At 35.2% G+C, this 24072-nt stretch overlaps 1 protein-coding gene across 6 annotated transcripts in view; it reads left to right on the top strand.

Moving 5' to 3' along the window:
- LOC150074931 (TP53-regulated inhibitor of apoptosis 1-like) overlaps positions 1–23559 on the top strand; it is a 38359-nt gene extending 14800 nt beyond the window's left edge. For all 6 annotated transcript variants that reach the window (XM_090389346.1, XM_090389343.1, XM_090389347.1 and 3 more), the window contains 2 exons: positions 11169–11405; positions 23333–23559. In XM_090389346.1, the coding sequence (XP_090245472.1) occupies positions 11199–11405; positions 23333–23443 (318 nt within the window). In that variant the 5' untranslated portion in view covers positions 11169–11198 and the 3' untranslated portion in view covers positions 23444–23559. The remainder of the gene's footprint in view (positions 1–11168; positions 11406–23332) is intronic.
- Positions 23560–24072: the final 513 nt, after the last annotated feature.

The following is a 24072-nucleotide window of genomic DNA, read 5'->3' as shown; positions in this document are numbered from 1 at the left end:
GTAGGATCATCAACAGTCAGCCCATCAATTTGAGTGGACCAGTTTGATTCATCCCCTTCCTCCTAGTGTTTACTTAAGAAAAGAAGCCTTCTCTGTTTTTCTTTGCATCCTTCTCCAAAGATTTTGTGTAATCTGCCTTCGCTTTGCCTAACCTCCTTTGTGAGTTGATTACAGACTAGTTTATGTCTACCATAGGCTTGTGTCACCGATAATTTATATGCATCCCTTGCATTTTTCTTTTCTACCGCAGGTCTGTTATCAGTCTATCTGACATCCATTTAGGCGAGGCCTTAACTTTGAAAAGTATTTCTTAGTTGGTATGAAAATCCTAGTAGCTTTTATGATTAATTCCTTGAATACTTTCCATTTAGAATTTGCTGAAGGTAATATCATTAGTTGATCCCAATGCATAGAATTTAAAAACTTTGTTATATAAAGGATTATTATCTGAAGCAAGCATTATCTGAGACCACTGTAATCACCTTTACGAAAGCAAAAACCCTTTCCTTTACCCCTGATTTAAGTTACATCTTTAACTAAATCCCAAATCGGTACACTGTGATCATTGCCACCCATTGGTTCTTTTATATGCAGATTCTTAATTCATGAATAATCACTGCTGATGATCAGATCAAATGTATTACTCCCTCTGGTTGCCTCTCTAACATGCTGTAGAAAACAGTCATCCAATAAATCCACAAGAGCCTAGTCTGTGGTTTATCTGGAAAGTTAAAATCCCCCATTATAAGACACTCTGATTTACTGGCCTGCTCTGTTTCTCTGCACAGCTGTTCATTGTACTCATCAGAATCATTAGGCCTATAACACAATACTACTCTCATTTTTGCTTTCCCAGTGCTTATGTTGCAGGAAACCCCCATATAATATGGTACTTCTGCAACCCGGTTTTGTTCTAACATAATTGATAAATTGCAGCAATTCTCATGCAACATGGTACTTATATAATACGGTTAGAGAATTGCAGGGAATTTTGTGTGGGGGAAACCCTGCTATTATGTCGGATGTAATTTTTCAACATTTCTATTCCTTTTTTGTGAATCCCTGCTGTTGACTCACTAGTTGTTATGCAAAAAAAAATTATTGGGAAATCCCGTGTTAGGTACTGTGCTATTAAACTTGTGCTTGTTGAACTTGTGGAAAAATCTAGATTTCAAAGTTTTATTACTATTAGATAACACGCCCCACCATCCAAAAGATTTAAGTTATCCAAACGAAGTTTCTACCACCTAATAAAACTACTTTAATTCAGCCATTAGATCAAGGCATTATGTCTGCCTTTCAAAACTCATTACATTGGAAAATTTTTACGCTGGATTTTGGAAAAAATTAATTCCGAATCTATTGAAGTGATGGAGGCATGGAAACATTTTTCAGTTGTGGACTGTATCAGAGTCATATTTTTATCGCTCAAAGAAGTAAAACCGTCAACATTATTTGCGTGTTGGAAAAATGTATGGCCAGAGTGAGTTCATTTGGGAAATATGGTCGAACCGGCAGAAAACGGAATGTGTGCAATAGTAGAACTTGCTAAGTCGGTAGGAGGGGAAGGTCTTGATGATATGACTACTGAAGACGGTCAAGAATTACTGGTATAAAAAGAAGCTGGCAAAGCGGATTTGGTAGAAATGACATCGAAGGTAAACCAAATCAATTCGGAAGATGATAGTTCTGGAATTTGGAACTTCATGAAACTTCCGAAGTTCCAAATTTTACACTATAAAGCATATGGGATGGCATAAACTTAGCTGAGCAATTAGAATCTTATTTTTTGATTGCAGATCCTTTGACTGAAAGGAGCACAAAGTTCAAAAGGGACCTTCAAAAATGCTTAGCTCCATAACATGAAATTTACAAAGATCTATCAAGCAAAAGCAAACAAACCCAGACTACTAATTTTTTTAAAAGGAACAGAAGATACATGAATGCTGCAGAGGGAAGGTGAAGATATTCTGCAATAGAGAAAATATTCTTGTTTGATTGTGCTTAGCAGCGATGAAGAGGAAGAAAATTAAATGAACATACATTATCTGACATTCATGTATCACAGTTTGTAAGACGTTTGTTCAGTTATTACTATTTTTAATAAAAATTAAGTTTCCAATAATTATAAAAAAATGGGTGTATTTTTGTTATCTTTTGGAACATAACCTACCCTCCTTTTTATACTGGTTCTTAGTCCTGTATAACATGGTTTTGCACTACACGAGATTTTACAGGAACATGACTACCATGCTATACGAGGGTTACCTGTATTAGTTTAAACAATGTTAATTAAGCTTTAATACTGATAAATCTAAGGTTCTGTATATGGGCAACAACTGGCCCAGATTTAATTATCAAGTGGCATTACACTTGCTACAGTCAAAGATTAGAAATATCTAGAGGTGGTAATTTATTCGTTCTTTCGATGAAATGAAGGAATTTTCCCACTGTAAACAGGTATTATCCACTGTACAAAATGTTGGTTAGACCACATATTGAATATGATATTTAGACTTGGAATCCTCACTTCAGTATAGAAACTATTAACTTGTTTTGAGAGTACAAAGGAGGCAACAAAACTAGTTCTAGATACAAGTTATTCTTATAGAAGACACCCACTTCTGTGGCCTGAAAATAGACATTATAGACATTTTCTTGGAGTTTTGCAAAGTATGTCATATTTCTACTTTAGAATGCTAATCTATTTATCCAGCTGGCAATAACACATATTACTTTTCTTGAAATAAAAAGTGAATAAAATTAATCAGGACTGAGCTGACATTCCGAATATTCTCTAATCAATTTTTGCATAAAGCCTTGACATTTTAAATTTATATGAATATTTCCATTTTCGAGACAAAGGACAAATGTCATCAATGAAATAAAAGCTATATCATGATTAGTTTTTGTCACCAAGCAGCATTTTCGGAATTGCTTTGTTTCATTTGAATGTTTGCTGATAAAATCATTCCATGAACTTTTGCTGTTAATGGACTGTTGATTAAAATCATTTAACAAATATTTGCTGTTAAAGAACTGTTGACAAAATTACTTAACGAATATTAATATTTTATCATACCAAATCATACTTGTTCTTTTATCTAAAATGGTAATATTAACTAAAAAATGGATAATTTAGAATATATATTTCTTAAGGAAAATTGAGTGACAATAGTTGTGGTATTAGTGAAAGTGATGGTTTGACTGAGAATGAAATTGTGCTTTCTGATTCACATTTGGAGTACATACCATCACTTCATGAAAGCTCAGTGAAAAAGTTATAAACATGCCAATGAAGAAATTGAAAAGAAATTTTAGAGATATAATCTATAAACAAGAATACATAACAGCATAAACGAAGAAAAATTGAAGACAGTGTTACTATTAGTATTAATAGTGGCAAATGATGCATGTAAGCAAGCTTATACAGCATCAGCCAAAAAATTATCCATTACGTTTGTCCATCATCTCTTATAAGTTGTCTGTTCTTCCTTAAATTTATTCAAACTACCTACTTTTGCAACACCACATGGTATTTTGGTCCAACAATCAATTACTCCCTGGCTGAAAGCAAATTTTCAAACGTTGTTCTGCAACTATCTGTTTTCAATTTATGTTCCGCTATGCAGGTCATTCCAGTAAGAGTAAGGATGCCATCAGCATTTCAGTTTATTCAATCCATTTAAAGATTTAAACACTTTAATTGGTCACCTCACAGGTGCCTAATTTACAAGCTGCAATTTATAGAACTAAGGTCTTTCATGGTCAGAGTACCCTGTTTGTTTCCTTCACTAATCTGGTTGCTCTTCTCTGCACACATTCCAATAGATCCACATCCTTCCTGAAACGAGGCTTCCAGACCTTGTGCAGTACTGAAGATGTGGCCTAACTATTACCTTATACAACAGGATAATCACCTCCTTATTCCTGCTGGCAAAATTTCTGTATATCACTGACAAAACCCATGAGTTGTCCTGGCATCGTTTCTGCACTGCTCAGAAAACTTCATGTCGGACTGTACAATTACCCCTCCTCCCAGGTCTTTTTTATTTTCCTTGAGTGCGGTACAACTCAATCAGTATGTTATCAGACAACTCAGAGATGGAGTATCCACTGCTAGTCAGAGAATTTTCAGCTCCAAGAAATGATAATTTTTTGAAAAATTTTGCCGTTTTATTGATCTAATCGTCAAATTAAATCATACTCTATAAGTAGCTTTATAGACCTAGTCACACTTGTTATTTTATTTTTAATTTAGCTAGACATTTTATAGGCTACTACTTAATATTAGTAAAATAATAAGAGGAGTATACCTTAATATACATAGAACCTTTGTATCGTTCAAATCTGCTGCCATTGTTATAATTATAGAGTGAATGGTAGAGGAATTCAAATTTTTTTAATTGTGGTAAATAGGTAGCTCATAGGTTGGTGTTAGCTGGATAATTTTGTTATATATTATAATTTTCAAAGCATAACTGTATAGAATAATACAATTAATGCAAACTTGGTAGCATGGTAATATTATTGCTGCATAATCAGTGTATTGATAAGAACATTAAAATTTCATTTATATTTAATTAATAATATAAACTTTTAGAAAAACCGGTACACAGTGTTATTACAGCATTACATATATTTGTTTAGTGAAGTATTTTTAAATACAGTAGACTCTTGATTTTCAGGGATAGATGGTAAAAAAAAAAAAAAAAAAAAAATTCCGGATAATCGATTTCCCGGTTAATCCAAAAATAGAGCAAGTCCCCGACATATGTAAGAGATACGTTCCAGGACTTTTTGAGTAAGTCGAGTTTTACGTAACTTGGGAATGACTAATAAAATATTGCTACTACTATGTTCACCATTGTCACTGACAAATCTGAATTCCGCACGATACTCATTAATGTTTGACCATTTTCATACATCCTTATTATTTTAATTTTCTGATCCAAATCGATCGCTTTCCTTTTCTTTGTAGTTTTACTAGTGCCACTGTCACTTATTCTCTTAGCACTGTGATAATGGTCAAAATAATTTTCTGTAAAGAACTTCACAGGATTAAAGTGAAAACTCACTATTATCACTCCACGCAAGCTTACGTTTTACTAAAGCACATTTCTGGAGGTCACTACCATAAAACAATAAAAACAAATCGCACTTTCCAGGTTTTTGGGCTTTTCTGTTAGTGCAATTCATTATAAATGGCTAGTAAACTTGATCTTATTGCATTTGCGATAATACCAATAGCTGGAATTCTGTGAGTTTTTACATTATTATGGTAAAATGTGTGTCCCCTTCACTGAAATCTTCAGTCATATAAAAAAAAAAAAATAAATTTTAAGAATCTTCTCTTTTAAGCTTGTTACTCCTATTTCACTTGTGCAATATATGATCGCTTATTATTATTATATATATATATATTTTTTTTTACTGTTTTAAATTTTACAATCCTAAAAAAAAAAAAAAAAAAAAAGCAAAAAAAAATTTACGTTAGTTGGGAACTTACTGAAAAATGTTCAGCAACCTATGTAAAAAGTATAACAATAGATAAAAAATGAAAAAACTTACCACACACTATTCTTGTGTCCAATACAATGCTTCCCTTTATTTTTTACAGTGTCACGTATGGTTTGATCACCAACATTATAATGGATTCCTTAAAGATTTAATGGACGCACTGTTTTCAAACTTTTGAGTAATTTAAAGTTTTTGTTTAAAATGAAAGCACAACTCTTTTGCATTTGCCCATCATTTTCATGATTTCTAAACAAAAATATTTACTATACAAAGAAATTTCGATATCCCTGACATAACGAAACAAAATTTTGTCTTTTTGGGGCGCACTACACAACAAACTAAATGTTTGTTCTCATTTTTCTCACTCACAGGCTAGCAAGACTTTTGTGGATTTATTGGATGACTGTTTTCTACAGCAGCATGTTTGAGAGGCAACCAGAGGGAGTAATACTTTTGATCTGATTATCAGCAGTGATTATTCATGCATTAAGAATCTGCATATAAAAGAACCAATAAGTGGCAGTGAACACAGTGTACTGATTTGGGAGTTATTGAAGATGTAAATACCATCAAGGGTAAAGGGAGGGGTTTTTGCTTTCATAAAAGTGGCTACAGTGGTTTCAGAGTGTTTTTAAATGCTATACAGTGGGACCAACTGATGATGTTACCATCAGCAAATTCTAAGTGGGAAGCATTCAGGGAATTAATCATAGAAGCTACTAGGCTTTTCACGTTAACTAAGAAATAATCTTCATGGTATAGGCCTAAATGGATGTCAGATGAATTGATGAAACTCGTAGCAGAAAAGAAAAGTGTATGGGATGCGTATAAATTATCGGGCAACATAGAAGCCTGTGGTACATATAAACCAGCCTGAATTCAAGTCACAAAGGAGGTTAGGCAAGTGAGGGTAAATTACAAGAAATCTTTGGCAAAGGATGCAAAGAAAAACATCAAAGACTTCTTTACTTATGTAAGCTCTAGAAGGAAGGGGATGAATCAGTTTGATCCACTTGATATCAATGGTTCAACTGTTGATAATCCTGCTCAAGTAGCTGACAAACTGAATGAGTATTTTGCATCAACATACACATGAGGAATTCCCTTAGGCATTCCTCATGTGTATGTTGATGAGTTCTGAATGGGAAGCATTCAGAGATGCAGTCCTGGAAGGTATAGGCTTTTTATACCTACTAAGTGATGCTGTTCAAGGCTTAGACCAAAATGAATATCAGATTGAACTGATGAGACTGGAGTCAGAGAAGGAAAATGGGCGAAGGTAAAAAAGCCCACACGAGAAGTACGCAAAAGTTTGATAAATTTACTGGTAAAAGTACATTGCCGTAACGGCATTTGTATTGTTGCTCGCTCGGTAAACATACAGTGGGTGTTATCAGTCAGGAGTAGAAATTGAATCCCACGGGAGACTGAAACCTTCCCGAAGTGGAGGGGGTAATCTGACCTTTTTTCTTTAGAATCACTGGTAGATTAGTGGATAAATTGTTTATTTAGAAAAAAAAAAAAAGGTTGCCGTGCTTCTCGGCAAACTTCGAAAAAGTTTACCAGTGAAACTACGTTACGAACATTTTTTACGATGCCAGAACTTCCAATATGACTCTGTTCGTGATTCAATTAGTGGTTCCAAAAAAAAAGATCAGGTTAACCCCCCCCCCACACACACACACACTTCAGGAGGGTTTCAAGCTCCCATGGGATTCAACTTCTACTTCAGACCGATAACACCCACCATCTGTTTACCAAGCAAGCAACAATACAAATACGGCAAAGTACTTTTACTGGTAAATCATCGAACTTTTGCCTACTTCTCGTGTGGGCTTTCTTTACTTTAGCCAAAAAATGTATGAGATTTGTATAAATTATCAGGTTATACAGAAGCCCACGAAAGATATAAAGTATTCTGTAATCAAGTCAGAAAGTAGATTAAGCAAGCTACGGCAAATTACAAAGAATGCCAAGAAAAGCAAATCCTTCTTTATTTATATTAACGACAGAAGGATGGGTTTGAATTACATTGGTCCACTAAATGGAAATGGTTTAACTGTTGATGATCCCAACATAATGAATAGGTATTTTGCATCTACATTCACACTTGAGGAGTTCTTTAGGGAGAGGAAATCTAGAAGTTCATCAAAATTTAACAGGGAGCTAAATGACTGTGTGATAACTGAAAGGAAAGTGGAGGAGAAATTGTTGAGGACCGACATAAAAATGGCACTTGGGGTGGATGGAATCTATCCAGTTATATTAAGGGAGGCAGCAAAGGAGGTAAGCAAACCGTTAGCCATAATTATGAGAGCATACTTGGATTCAGGAGAGGTCCCTATGGACCGGAGAATAATATTAGTGGTATATGAATCAAGGAAGCAAGCTCTTTCCCTGCAAGAAAGAAAGAAAGTAAGATGTGCAAATGTATTCCAAATTTACAAGGAGTGTCAAAAGGTGATATGATTAATTAACAGACCTGTTAGCCTAACTTCTGTTCCAGAGAGAATAATGGAGTCCCTGGTTAAAGAATTAATGAAAGACATCTAGACAGGAATGCATTCATACTGCAGTCACAGCATGGATTTGTTTAGGGGCAATCTTATATAACCAATCTGATTGGATATTACAATGCAGTAACAAAGGACTGAATGCAAAAAATTATTTTGATATTATATAAAGTACTTGGATTTCAGGAAAGCTTTTGATAGTATTGCACACAAAAGACTCTACAAATTGGAGCAGTGTCTTATTAAGGGCAATTTACTGGTTTGGATAAAGTGGACACTGCTCTTCGTGGACTAATGTCATTAGTGGAGTTCCACAGGGTTCAGTGCTGGGCACATTGTTGTTTTCTGTAATTATTAATGGCATGAAGGTATATCAGGCTTAATATCTAAGTTTGCAGTTGATACAAAGGTGACAGGGTATAGTTAATGACAGTAATGAAGGTATGCTGCTGCAACAGATCTAGAATTAGGCAGATGGGCTGAGAAATGACAGTTGAAATTTAACATTGACAAATTCAAGGTACTCCATATGGATAGCAGTAATCCCAGAGCAATGTACGAACTGTGTGGTACTACACTCAGGTTAGTGGAAGTTGAAAAGGATCTGGGTGTAATTGGTGCAGTCAGATATGAAGTTCACTGAGCAGTGTAGAGTGGCCCAGTACAGCTCATAGGGTTTTTCAATGATATACATTAATTTTGCTAGCAGAGGTAAGGAAGTGATTATACAAAGGTTACTAGGAAAGTTTTGCAATATGACGCAACAAGAATCACAGGAAGCTGCTTGTTGCTGCATGTTGAGACATGTTTATACGTGCATAGTAACCGCCGCGCCAAGTCGATGGGCTCAGTTATTCATTAGTAGTGAGAGTGTAAAGTGCTTGCGATGGCATCGTGGTCACGAAATGAGATAAGGACAGTTTTGCGGTATAATTTCGTGTGTGGTTTAACCATAGACCAGTGCTTAGAAGAAATGACTCTTGCACTAGATGATGATTGTCCACATCGTACAACGATATTCAGGTGGTATAGAGAATTCCAAAGGGGAAATTTCACTCTGGAGGATTCTGAGAGGCCGGGAAGGCCACGAACGTCAGTTACGGAGGAAGACGTTACTGCTGTGAGGAAAATGCTTGACGAAAACAGGCGAGTGACCTACCAACAGATAGAGGATACTTTGGGCCTAAATGCACCAGCAATTCATTCGATTCTGCAAGATCATTTGCACGTGAAGAAACTTTGTTCTCCCTGGGTGCCGCATCAACTGACTGAAGAGCAGATGACACAACGTGTGACTTGGTGCCGGGAGATGTTAAAAAAGTTTGATAAGGGACAATCTCGGTATGTGAACAACATCGTGACAGGTGACGAGACTTGGCTGTACTATTACGATCTGCCGACCAAGGCTCAAAACAAAGTTTGGGTCTTTGATGATGACGACACACCCGTAATTGTCAGAAAATCCCGATCTGTAAAGAAGAAAATGATAGCTGTATTTTTCAAATCGAGTGGAATTGTGGAACGTGTCGTTTTGGACACGCAGAAGACAGTCACAGCTAAGTGGTATACTGAACAATGCCTGCCTGAAGTCATTGGATCTATGAAGAACCTGCGGCCAAAGTCAAGAATGGAAACCTGGTACCTCCATCACGATAATGCTCCAGCTCACCGCGCCAAAGCCTGCACCGAATATTTGACCACGACAGGACTGAAACTTCTCGAGCACCCTCCCTACAGTCCAGACCTTGCTCCCTGCGACTTTGCACTGTTCCCGCATGTGAAAATGAAGCTAAAAGGGAGGCAGTTTTCCAGTGATGAGGACCTTCTACGGGCTTGGGACAACGAGTGTGCTTTACTCCCTAGTGAAACTTGGCAGAACTGGTTTAAAGATTGGTTTCGGAGGATGGAGAGGTGTATTGAATGTAGAGAAAATTACTTTGAAAAAATTAAATAAACAAAGCTGTATTGCAAAACTTTCCTAGTACCCTTTGTATAAGGTAATGGTCAGGTTGCAACTTGAGTACTGCATACAGGTCTGGATGCCTCCTTTTAGGAAGGATGTAGATCAGCTGGAACAGGTACAGAGATGGGCAACAAGATTGGTGAGGGTTACAATGGGTGCTCTTATCAAGCAAGGATTCAGTTCTGCAAATTATAGCGCCTGGAGACAAGTCATCTGCAAAGTGATCTGATCGAGGGGTTTAAAGCGTTGAATGGATTGAGCAAGCGTATTGCTGCTAGCATTCTTTATCTCACTCAGACTACACATGTGAGGGAGCATGAGTACAAATTTAGGAAGGATGGTTGCAGGAAAGATGTGTGACAGTTTGCTTTCAGCCAGCGGGTGGTTGATTGTTGGAGCATACTTCTAAGTGGTGTGGAAGTGGGAGGCTTTTTTTTTTTTTTTTTGGCTGATGCTTTATAAACTTGCTTTCTTGCATCATATGCCATTACTAACAATATTATGTAATTGTTTTTAGTATATGTTTATGTATTAGGTGATAATCTAAAATTTGTTGATGTGGGATACCTGCTGAAACATGATGATATTGGATAAATTTCTCTTTATACTCCCTACAGCCCGTGAAATTTACAACTTTATTTTAACTATTTTATTGTATCATATCAATCAGCACAACAGTTATTAAGTTATTATGGTCTTGAACTTGTATAAATGCCAGTGTCTGCATACATTACCTTAGAATCACAGCCAGCCCTCATAAAACAATCATCCAAATAATTTCAAATGGGGTATGCAAACTAAAATTTTTTTCTTGTTCATAACAGATAACGATCAGCTTTCCGATATCAGAATTACTAAAACTGTTTTAGAAGTTAACTTCTAAAACCACTTTTTGTTATTTTGCATAAATTGTACCAGACTTCAAGTACTATATTGTGTATAACATCTCATATTTTTGAAATGAATGCAATACAGTGTATGTATCTGTTTGATTTTTATAAATTTAAATTGAACATTTTTATCAAACAAAAGATTTTCAATGCTTATAAATTTTATTATATTAATTAATATTAAACTGATTGAAATAATGTGTTATTAATTAGTATTAATGAAATATATATTTATTTATTAATAGTTTTAGATTATATCTGCTCATATTAAATTTTTGGCAGGTAAACTGCAAAAATAAAGGGATCCTTGTAATGAGCAACTTTGGTTCTCATCCTTTAATGACTCACCAGCTGGACCTGAATATTAAAGAACCAGAAATGAATAGTGTAGGCAAAGACTGCACAGAGTTAAAAAGAGAATATGACCTTTGTTTTAATGCATGGTTTTCTAGGTTCTTGAAAGGAGATAGAGAAGACACCTGTGGGCCACTATTTAAAATATATCAAGAATGTGTGAAAGTAAGCTTTGCTTTGTTCATCAAGTGATAAGATACTTAATGGAAATACAGAACCTACTTTAAAATTTTTTTAGTTATGTCCAAGGATGTGCCATCAGTTAGTTAACAAGGTACTTTCTTGAGAAGAATTTCAGTGAAGGATCATCTCTGATTAAAATATGTTAAATTTTATCAAATTAATTTTTTTTAACAAGGGGATGCTCCTCTGAGCCCCTAATATTCAAATTCCACATGTGAACAATTGGCAGAAAACCTGTTTAAGGTCTGGAATAGCTCATGAGATAGGCTGTGTATCAAATTAGCTACAGAAGGCAACAGGCATATATCGACCTCTTTGTTTTGAAGAAAATTTTCAGTTTTATACTTGAGTACAGATTAAATTAACTCATCAGTTGTGGTACCACCATTGTGACAGTAACATGGAGGCTGAGAGACCCAAAATTTTAATTTTTATTAAAAAAAAAAATTTTTTTTAGTTTTTTGTGTTATGCTTGCAGTAGTGCAGTGCTTGACCTTTTATTGATGGATTGCATTACTTAGTTTGTAATTATTATATATGATTTTTGTCATTTTTTAATGAAAATTTTGAAAATTTAAAATTGTTTTAATTACAATTTTTTTCACCTCTTCATTTTAATTAAACAGAATTTTTATTAATTCTGCTAAAACAAAAATAAAATATAAACACAAAGTTATTAGTGTTTTCCATTTTCAAGTTTATAAGATTATTAAGCATACGAAATCAGCATTATGCATGCACACATATTTCTATGTTAGAATATACTGTGTATGTGTTACTGTAACATCCCAAAATCCAGTAATCCCTAAGATATACAAGTTCAATTTGATAAAAGTCTAAAATTTGGACTTTTGCCAACAGAAAGTGGTAAAATTTACCACTTTCTGTTGGTAAATATCAGGCTTGAAATATTAAAAAATGTTCCACCTCAATGGATCTTTCACTTTTCTTGTAAACGAGGTCATGGAAGATATTACTATTAGTAGAGGTAAATGATCCCAGAAAGCAAACTTATACAGCATCAGCCAAAAAAAACACAAAAAAACTTCCCACATCATCTGTCTGTCCCCTCCAATAATTTTTCTAATTCTTTTAATTTATTCAAACTACCCAGGCAAACTTCACATATATCCTTACTCCTTTTGAATTTATGCCCCCCCCCATGTGTGTAGTTCAAGCAGTAGTTCAGAGAAGGAATGCTTTAAGCATATAAATCAGATCACCTCACAGGTGTCTGATCTCCAAATGCTAAAATTTGCAGAACTGAAGTCTTTCTTGGTAAGACCACCCATTTGTTTGCTTCACCAATCTTATTGCCCTTCTCTGCACCCATTCCAGGAGATCTATATCCCTCCTAAAAATGAGACCTCCAGACCTGTATGAAGTACTCATGATGAAGCCTAATAATGACCTTATACAAAGGGATAATCACCACCTTATCCTTGCTAGCAAAGTTTCTGTATATCATTGACAAAACCCTATGAGCTGTCCTGGCAGCTTATCTGCACTGCTCAGAGAATTTCATGTCTGACTGCATTATTATTAATAAGATCCCTTCTCCATTATTCTAAGTATAGTACCACATAGTCAACACATTTATCTTGGATTACTGCTACCCATATGCAGTACCTTGTATTTGTTGATGTTAAACTTCAACTACCATTTCTCAGCTTATTTTTCTTAATTTTTATAGATTTTGTTGCAGTAGCTTACCTTGATTACTGTCATTAACCACCTTTCTAACCAGTGTATCATCTGTGAACTTAGACATTAAGCCTGATATATATGAGTATCTATAAATATAGAAACAACAATGGACTGAGGGCTGAACTGTGGGACTCCACTAATAACATTAGTCCACAAAATAACCACTCTGTCTTTTCCCACTCAACCATTTCTTTATCTATACTAGTAACTTGGTCTTATTGCTACACTTCTCCAATTTATATAGCATCAAATGTTTAATGTGCAACAGTATTAAAAGCTTTCCTAAAATCCAAGTACAGTTGACCTCTATAAAATGAAATCGATTGTTCGCTTGAAAAACTTGGTTAAACAGAAATTTCGTTATAGGGAAATATGACCTTTTTAACAATGAAAAATACTGTAATTAAACATTCAGAAATAAGTGGGAATGAATAAATTTTCTAACATTTTAAATGATTAATTTATTAATGCATACATATTAAGAAATAACCATGTACATGATGGTGCACAATATATTAGTACACTTCTAAGAATTATTTTGTAAAATATTTGGTTATTTTTTGTTGTACACTGGATTTTACAGTTCATTGTTGATAAAAATGTTCGCATTTGTTTAAAGAGTCAAATATATTTTCTGACACATTTTCTTCACATTGAAGGCCTCGACACAAAGTTCCAAATGCTGCCAATATTTGATGTTTGGTAGGTTTAATATTACCCTAATTTTCATCCAACTCATTGCTAATATTGTCACTAGTTCTTTGAATACTCTTCAGAATGTTGGAGTCACTCGGATATTCAGGTATTATGACATCATCAATTACTAAAAATTTGTCAAGAACAATTTCTCCACTGATCAAACCTCTCGCTTGGAGTTCTTCCCAAAATTGCCCAATGTAGTAGTAGTTCATCCCTCTCATGACTGTTAATTGGCGCTTTAGCAAAACCTACTTTTGTGAAACGATTCTTAATTGTTTCTGTCACATCTTGACTCCACACTTTTGCTAACTCTGATATGTACATCCACAAATCTATAAAAATATCTATAGGTTGGCTGGTTTCTATTCTCGGTATAATTTTTTTTCAGTATGCACCTTCGGTAGTACATTTTCATATTCTTGATAATGCCTTGGTCCATTGGCTGCAGTTTAGACGAGATATTCGGAGGGAAGAAAACAAGCTTCACACGTGTAAGTTTAGAAATTACCAAGTGAAGATGGGCAGGGCAGTTGTCAACAATCAGTGTGATTTTTCTGTTTTCTTTCATCTTTCTATTGATATTTAAAATCCACCATTCAGAAATTTCACTTGTCATCTAAACTTTTTGTGGTAGTTGTAGTCCAACTCTAACAACTTTGCTCCTTTGAAACATCAGGGTTTTTTACTTTTGCCTATTACCAAAAGATTCAGTTTTTCATTACCAGCTATGTTTACACCAACCAAGACATAATTCTCTCCTTACTATTTTACCACCTAAGCATTTATTACATTTAAAAGTCAGTGTCTTGTTCGGCAAACATTTGAAAAATAGACTTGTTTCATCAACGTTGAATATGTCTTTGGGCTCTTAGTCCTCCATATGTTTTTAAAAATTGTTTCTTTCCAATGGGTACAGTCTTCTTCCATTAAAACTCCACTTTCACCATAAATAACTTTTTCAAGTAAGCCATATGGCATTTTTTAAATTTGTCCAGCCAAATAGAACTGGCTTTGAATCTTTTGTGTCCCAGAAAAGATGCGTACTCCATAGCCTTTTCTTTTATTAATGGCCCTAATAGTGGCACGTTTTGGTCTTGAATCAACTTCTTCCACTTAATAACTACTTCATCTACATATAATAACCGTGTAGGCATAATTTTCCATGCTTCCATCTGGGTCTCATTTCTTCAAACAGTTTGAGAATCGAAACACAGTGTTCAGAATGGTTGACACATTACTTGCAGAGATACCAAATTTTAAAGCGTGTTTTTTTTTTTTTTTTTAATGCCCCGATCTACAAGAATATGCCTTAATCTGTGCCAATGGCTTTGGATACATAGATAGCAGTTGACCAGTGTGGCTTCTCGGTAGAGTAGAGGTTGTATAGGTTTTACGGGAAACAGTAAATTATGGAATGTTTTAGCTCTTAATTCATGCTCTTAAAAATTAATCCCTTCAGCTCTTAAAAGCTGAAGGGATTAAATTTTAATCCTTTTAGGTATTAATTTGTGCTTTCTACAGCATCAGCCCTATTGCCTAAAGGCACGAGGTGCGAACAATGCATACCCAGGTCTCTCGAAATTAGTTCATTATATGGAAATTATTTTCGATGTAATGATCAAGGGGAAATCAAAAAAATTCGTTATATGGAAGTTTGTTAAAGAGAGATACGACTGTATGTGATGTCAAAATTATTTTTTGCATCCAGTTCCTTGGTCACTATATCATAGTAACCTATCAGATTGGTTAGACAAGACCACCCTTTAACATATCCATGCTGTGACTGCAGTATAATTGCATTCCTGTCCAGATTATTGTCCTGCATTACTTCTTTAACCAGTGACTCCATTATTTCCCCGGAACAGGCATTAAGCTAACACGTCTCTAATTAATCATGTCACCTTTTGTTCTCCCTTTGTGAATTGGGGATATATTTGCACAGCCCCAGTCCATAGGAAGCTCCCCTATCCAAAGATGATCTCAAAATTATGGTTAAAGGTTAGTTTACTTCCCTTAATATAATTATAGGTCTTCACTACCCTGGGCAGCTGTTTTTGTTTAGCTTCAACAGTTTCTCTTCCAATTTTGTTTTTGGTATCACAAAATCATTTAGAGTTTGATAAATTTCTGACGCCCCCTTCCATAAAGAATTCCTTGTGTGTTAATGTAGATGCAAAATGTCTATTCAATTTGGTAGCAACCTGAGCAGAATCATCAAGAGTTAAACCATTGAGTGAACACATCAAGTGAACCAATGTGATACAACCCGTTTTTTCTAATGTTAATATAAGTAAAGCAGTCTTTGCTGCTTTTCTTTACATTCTTTTCCAGAGATGTCTCTTAGCTTGCTTAACTCTCTTTTGTGACCTGTTACAGACTAAATTTTATCTACCCTAAGCTTATGTATCACCTGATAATTTGTGCATCCAATGCATTTTACTTCTCTGATGCCGACCGGGCTAGCCGGGTGGGTAAAGTGCCTGCCTGGCAACCCAAAGGTCGCGGGTTCGAATCCCGCCTCGGGCTTGGATCACAGTACTGCAAAAACCTTGGGAGGTGCATTATGGCCACAGAAGTCAATGCGCCAACAACTAACTAACTAAAAAAAACAAAACTTCTCTGACACAAGTCTCATCAGTTAATCTGATATCCATTTAGGTCACACAGTATTTCAAGTCAACAGTATTTCAAGGCTTAGACCTAGGCTTTTCATAGTTGGTATGAAAAGCCTAGTGGCTTCTATGATTACTTCCCTGAATGCTTCCCATTTAGAATTTAGTGTTGATAATATCATCAGTTGGTCCTACTGCATAGAATTTATAAACTGTCTGAGACCACTGTGGTTGCCCTTATGAAAGCCAAAGTCCTTTTTACTCTTGACAGTAGTTATGTCTTTAAGTAAACACATCAGTACACTGTGATCACTGCCACCCAGTGGGTCTTTTACCTGCATGTTCTTAATGCATGAAAATTACTTCTGATTATCAAATCAACAATACTGCTTCCTCTTGTTGCCTCTCAAAAATACTGCTGTTAAAAACTGTCTGTAATCCAATAAATCCATGAATGTCTTGATATTGTGCAAGTGCCCAGTCTACAAGTTTCAGGCATATCTAAAGTTAAAATCCTCATTATAAGACATTCTCACTTACTGGCTCACTCTTATTTCTCTGTATAGTTTTGTTATACTCATCATAGGCATTAAGCCTATAACACACCCCTGCTGTCATTTTCGTTTTCCCAGTGCTTGTGTCACATCAAACTGACTGAATATTGCACTGGCCACCCTTATCAACTGGATGGCACTGCCTTAGGTATAATTTGCATCTTAAGTAAGAGCATAAACCCCCCTCCCTGTCTTTTCTGTATAGGAAAGAGAACTGGTCTGTTTACCATTTGTTAGCTTATTAGCTCCTGGCTATCTTATTTGTTTTGTGTTTTTGAGCACCTCCCCCTAATATAAAAGTGTGCTTTAGATGCTGGAACATGTGATGAGTCTGGTGGTACTGTTTTTGTCCTTGGCAGGTCAGGAGTTGCCATATTTTAAGCTATTCTAAAAACTACCTTAATTTGGTTTTATATTGTTGTAGCCTGTCGTTATACTTATTGTAACATGGTGACTCTTAAACTTGTATAATTTTCTTATATATTTTTAGTAGTGTATGACTTTTACTATCCCATTATTTGTAAGGGTTGGTATTTGTGTGATAGCTGATCTTTTGGAAATTCATGGCTGCTTCAAATAGCCTGAGGACACTTTTTGCAGACTACAACTCCTGATGGCAGATTTATTTTTTGACTTTAGCATTTGCCTTTTTACAGTGACTGTTGTTTTAGTATGGCCACAGCTGCTGCTTCCCTCACCACTAACTTTTTTGGTGGGAAAACTACCTCCCTCCCTCTTCTTTTAGAGAGAAACATTACTTGTAATTTGCTGTTTTGCTTATATTTGGTACCACTAGTGAACTAGAGTATTAGTAAATTTTGTAAAATCTTAAATACACTGTATTTTCTGTATTCTTGTTGATATGTTGTGGATGTAGTTCTTTTAAGGATAGTCAAGATGCCTAATAGATGGGTTGTTTATTCTGTTTTTATCTATAAATATCTTATTTTTCATTAATCGTCTTCAAGTTCCATTATTGGGCTACTTTTGGGCTAAACTCTGTCAGCCTGGAATTAAAGTAGGAAAACCTCTGATTACAATTTAAGAAAATGTCAATTTTAAAGAATTTTTTTCCCAGAGATGTCGGGTTAAGGGATGACAAAAATGTAATAAAAATAAGCAGTCTCTAGTAGTCTAGTCATTTAATTTTAGAATTTTGGGTGGGGTGGTTAGAGATTATTCATCTAAATTTTTCATCAGATTATTCATCATTATTCTCAACATCTCCCCTTCCCCTGTAACTTGAAATTATGGCCCCTAGTTCTAGAATCATTTATAACTGTGAAAATTTCAACCTCATTCATTTTACTTATGCCTCTCAGAGCCTTAAACACCTCAATCGAGTCTCCTATAAGGGGCCTCATTTCCAAGCTCTGCAACCCACATATTCAAAGTCTTTCCTCATATGGACTCCCTTTTCCCGATCTCACAAAGCAAGTTACTATCTTTGTACCCTTTCAAGAAGCACAATGTCTTTCTTTAGGTGCGATCTCCATACTTGAACACAGTATTCCAGGTGTGGTCTAACAATAGCCTTATATAATAGAATTGTGACATCCTTATCTCTACTAGTTCAACTCCACTGAATGTATAAGTTATTTTTGGGGTTACTGTTCCTCAGGTGTTGCTACCTTACACTTTGCTGAATTAAAGCATAGCTGCCATTTTTCTGACCATCCCTGAAGTCCATCTAGGTCAGTGTTTCCCAAACTTTTTCAGTCACAGAACACTTTTCATGTCGCAAATATTCATGGAACACTTTTCATCCACAACATATTCACAGAACACCTAGGAAACACAAGTTTAGTGAGAGCCAAAGAACTGTTGCTAATATTTTATTAAATATAGTGCACTGTGCTTCAGGAGCATCTTTATTTCCAACATGTAAAGGCAAAATTCAAATAACTGTCATCACACTTTCGTTTTGGCCTTTTATTAGTTGGTTCCTGTTTTTTCACTTCGGATTTCTGAGGAACAAAAGGCTGCAATTGTTCATCTTCACTTTGAAGTGTGACAATATTGTGTTCGTTTTCATCAGGCAAGTTGCACTACTAGAAGTACTTTGCTTCTCGTTTTAAAGTTCCTTTTTTCAACCACAAATCTCTGATCACATATTTTAGTAATAATATTTCGAAATATTAATAATTATCAAAAAAAATTTATACCAGGAAGTGAGTTTAGTTATGATATCGGTTTGCTTCCTCTTCTCCTTCAACCCGTGTATACATACGAATGGCATATTAGATCACTATATTGCTACTTTTTCATAGGTATCATTACCTCTATGCATACTTCTGTATGCAAAACCCGCCAAAATAGTGTTCCGTGGTCTATTTGATTATTAGTCTATGCCAGTGTATTAATCGAAAAAAAATTATGTTAAATATTATAATGATGCAAAAGTGGTGAACGCTACAAATATGCAAAATTTATTTATTTTATTTTTTTAATTATTAATTACGATTTTTCGTGGAACACTTGTTCACATCTCACTGAACACAGTTTGAAAAATGCTGATCTAGGTCGCTCTGAAGAAGCTCTGCTTGGTGGAGATCATTAACTACTCTACCAATCTTTACATCATCTGCAAATTTAGACATCACGCCCTCTATCCCTTCATCGATGTCATTTATGAAAATCAAAAACAACAGTGGTCGTCCTAATACTAATCCTTGGGGAACCCTACTTCTTACTATCAATCCAATCTGGGAAATAACCATTTATCACAGGGAAATCACAGGGAAAATCCTTTGGATAAAAGGATTTTCCCTATGATTCCAACCTGTTCCAGCTTATAAAAATTGCTCATGTGGGACTGAGTCAAATGCTTTGCTGAAATCCAAATAAACAATGTCGAAATTATTCCCAAAGTCCAGCTCTTGAGTGATTAGTTAGTTAAACATGATTTTTTCTTTACAAAACCATGTTGTGAGTATCCTTCAGAATTCCATTTCTATCTAAATGATCCTGAATTCCACCCTTGATCATTAAAAAATAAATTTTTTATTTTCCCTATTATTGAAGTTAGGCTGTCCGGCCAGTAATTTCCCACTTCACTTTTAGAACCACCCTTATGTATTGAAGATACATTGGCATTTTTCCAATCCAACGGAATCATTCCCGAGTCCAGTGTGCTCTCATAATTAGCCTCAATGGTTCAATGCACTCACTTGCTGCCTCCTTTAAGATTATAGGGTATATGCCATCAGCCCAACTGGTCTGTAGGCTTGAAAGTTTCTTCATTAAATAATCATGTGAAATTTCAACATCATTAATTACATTTTTTTCAACGTCACTCCCATAATTTCTCATTGACACAAAGGGTTTTTCTTCTGTAAATATCGATGCAAAATAACTGTTGAGTTCATCTGCAACTTCAGCTGGGGTATCTAATACTATCCCACGTCCATTACATAAGGGTCCGATCTGGTTTGTCCTTCTCTTCTTTGCATTTATATATGTGAAGAATTCCTTATCCCCACACTTTGCCAGAGATTTCTCATTATCTGCTTCTGCCAGCCTAACCTTTTCTGTGGCACTATTACAGATCAATTTTTAGCTGTTATAGGCTTCAGTACTTTTTATTGCTCTGTAACATTTCCACGCCATCTTTTTCTGCTCAAGTAATCTGGCATCTTCCTTATTCATGCAACTTGGAATCTTTCTCGTGGAGTATTTTTTTAATGGTATATACACATTCAAGGCTTCTGTGATTAATGTTTTAAAGATATACCATAATTCAATTGTATTTGCTCTCTGTGAGATATCTACCCAGTTAATGGAGGCCATGTAGAACCTTAAGGCATTGTAATTTCCTTTTCTGAAATTATAACCCATTCCTTTGCCTTTAACTACTGCTACGTCTCTCTTCATTGTCTGCCGTAGAACTCCGCGATGACTTCTTGCTACTGATTCCTGTACTGTCAGCCCTATTATGTCATCTGGTTCATCGGTGATGATGAGGTCTAAAATATTTTTTTCCCTGACATGCTGCTATAAATAACAATCATCTAGTTGATTTAAAAATTTTGAATCCCATGTAGAGTTTCCTTCCCATTTGCTCTAATCAATTGGAAGCAAATTAAAATCACCCATAAGACATTGATGCTTACTTGATCATAATCTTTAATCACCTGGCCTGTAGATTCCTCCCACTCTCATTATACCTTTGCTTCCAACTATCTCACACCATACAGATTCTTCACTAACATGCAAAGCGTCTGAATCTGAGAAAGCTTTCATTGCACAAGGGCTGCTTTTGATAAGAAGCATGACCCCACCACCTCTTCTATCCTTCCTAAATACATTATACATACCGTACTGAAACTCATCATCCCATCTCCAGGTGGCACCATATTTCCGTAAGCCCTATTATGTCAGCGTTACTTGTCCTAACCAGCAGTTTGAATTAAATCATTTTATTGACGACACTTCTGACATTACTGTATACAATTCTTGTATATAGTTAACTACCCTGACACACCCATTAAAGTTATTTTTAGTTTGTTTCCCTGGCATTAGCTACCTGCTCATTTGAAACGTTTCTGTCCTCAGAACGTCTTACTAATATGTTCTGTTGCAGTAACAAATAAGAACCCTTGAGGTATGTGCAAGCATTACTTTGACCAATATTATCAGATAAATGTGTATCTATATTACCCTTGTTCCACATAACTAGCAGTTTCCCTGAACCCTTAAGGTATCCTCATTAATACTGGCAAAAACTGTTTCACCACCTTTTTTTAAATGTATCCAGTCTCTACAAAACAGATTCCTTCTATCTACAAGTGTGGGCCAAGCTAATAGAAATATCCCCCCGAAAGCCTTGCAGAATCCTTCAAGTCTTGAGTTAATCCACAAGGCTTTCAGCATATAATCCCTCCTATTGTGTCTGGGCAAAATTGCAGACACATAGACATTGTGACCTAACTCTCAGCATTTCTTCAGCATGGTCCTATATTTGTCTAACAAATCGTCGGATCATGTATGCTTAATATCATTAGTCCCCAAATGAATAATAATATTCTCTTTATCCCCCATAAAATATGACAGTCTGTTGGTAACCTCATAAATAGTTGCTCCCGGCAGACATACCCTCGTTCTAGTCCACCTATCCTTATTACAAAAAATATTTCCTGTTTTCCTGACAGTGGAGTCTCCTAATAGAACTAAGTCCTTTTGAACCAGAGTAGTTTGCACTTGGTTATTCTGTTCTGGGGCCTGAATTGTTAGTGCATCACTTGGTAGGCTACTAGAGTCTTGAGTCCCTGATGAGCTCCCAGTTACAATATTCTGCGGGGCAAGCACCTGTTGTTTCAGTGACTCATTGTACTAGCAATGCACCAAATTTTAACTTAAGATCAGTACACTCCTTACAACAGTGACAAAGAAAAGAATTTGCAGGTGAGCTAGAATTGTCCACTAGGTCGACCTTGGAATACATGCTACAGGTTCTGCAAAGGATAAAATAATGACTCACCCGGAAATCACCATCGACTATTTCCGTATGAGTCATGGTACTCTCTGACGAAGTGTTCAAGGTGGATCTTGTAACAACCATTGTAAAATTTACTAAATATTAATAAAAGACTTCCAAAAAATTATATTTATAATATTAAAAAAATCAAACTATTACAGGGAAAAAAAACCTTTCAAAATAAACTTTACAATATACTAAATAACCTCTGAAATTCTTCTCTACTCCACTAATCCTGCTCTAATCCCTGTTAGTATACTTCTTTGCTATCGCTATGAAGAGCTCCAAAAGGCATGTCTGCTCGCCACGAATGCCAACAGTATCTGGATTGTCAGTGGTGTACTGGTGCAGTGCCTAGCCTGCTACTGATGAGGTGCCAACAAGCACCAGTGTGGCTGTTTTTGGGGTTGCACCACATTACTAATAAGTAACACTTCTCTCTTTAGAGGGTTATTGCATATTAGAAATGCAGTGTAAGGCACTACTGATTGGCAACTCGGGGTAGCAGCAGTCTTAAAATTTGAGAGCAATGCCTTTCATTTTCTTTGTCTAAATATATATTTCTTTTTCGTACTGAATCTATAATTATCTGAGATCTCAGAGAATCATAGATTAAGTATGAACTGGCAATTTGTAGTTGGAAGGGGGGGGGGTTATATAAGCTATTTAATGTAATTGTTAGGGTTTTCCTTCCTTTCTTTTGTTTTCTCTTTTTTTTTAAACTATTTGTAAAATCCTATTGGAATTCGTAATTGGTATTTCTTATTTTTTATGTATTGATGTTAGGTTCTTATATTGGGAGTAAAAATCATCATTATGTATGTATAGTTTTTTATTTTCCCCTCTCTCTCTTTCTTTTAGAAAGCCATCAAAGAAAAAAACATAGATTTGTGGGAGATAGAACAAGATATTCTTGGAACGGAAAAAGAACACAAGCCCCCTCCTAAGAAGGATGGAGAATCCAGATCATGATGACCATAGCTATTAATTTTGATCATAAAAGATAGTAAAATATATATATAATTATTTATTCTTGATATATAATGGTCTTAGAAATAAAGAGCCAATCATTATTTCTTGTCTTTTAATTATATCTTTTCAGTGATACTTTTAGAATTTAAGTTAATTATTCTTTCTTAGCAGAAAACAAATACTCTTTTCATTTTCCTGTTTAGATTTCATGATCATGAAGGTGGATCAGTCTGTTTGCTAATTCCCCACCCCCCACAGCTCTCACTGTTTTTCTCAAGGTATTTCATTTAGCTTGATGCATAAAATGAAATGCCTTGTGTTCTGAAAGTTTTTTTTTTTTCATTTTTTAAAAATTAATTTTTCTGTACTTTCTTTAATCAATATTCATGTCATTCTGACTTGTACTTATAACAAATTAGACACTTTGGTTCCCCCCTTCCTTCAGTTACTTTGTTGTTCCTCCCAACTAGAAATTAAACCATTAACATAATACACGTCATCAAAAAAAATGCAACACTTTTTGAATGCCTATATTTTTTGATGGAGAACAATGGTGAGCTTGGTGTAATTAAACATAATAGGATATGGGAGTTTATTATTAAAAAAAAAAAACATTTAGTATGTGGCAA

The sequence above is a fragment of the Mastigoproctus giganteus genome, unplaced genomic scaffold (genome assembly GCF_048544385.1).
Source record: "Mastigoproctus giganteus isolate SK-2022 unplaced genomic scaffold, ASM4854438v1 scaffold_15, whole genome shotgun sequence".
Classification (NCBI taxonomy): Eukaryota; Metazoa; Arthropoda; class Arachnida; order Uropygi; family Thelyphonidae; genus Mastigoproctus; species Mastigoproctus giganteus.
This window is presented reverse-complemented; position numbering and strand designations above follow the sequence as displayed.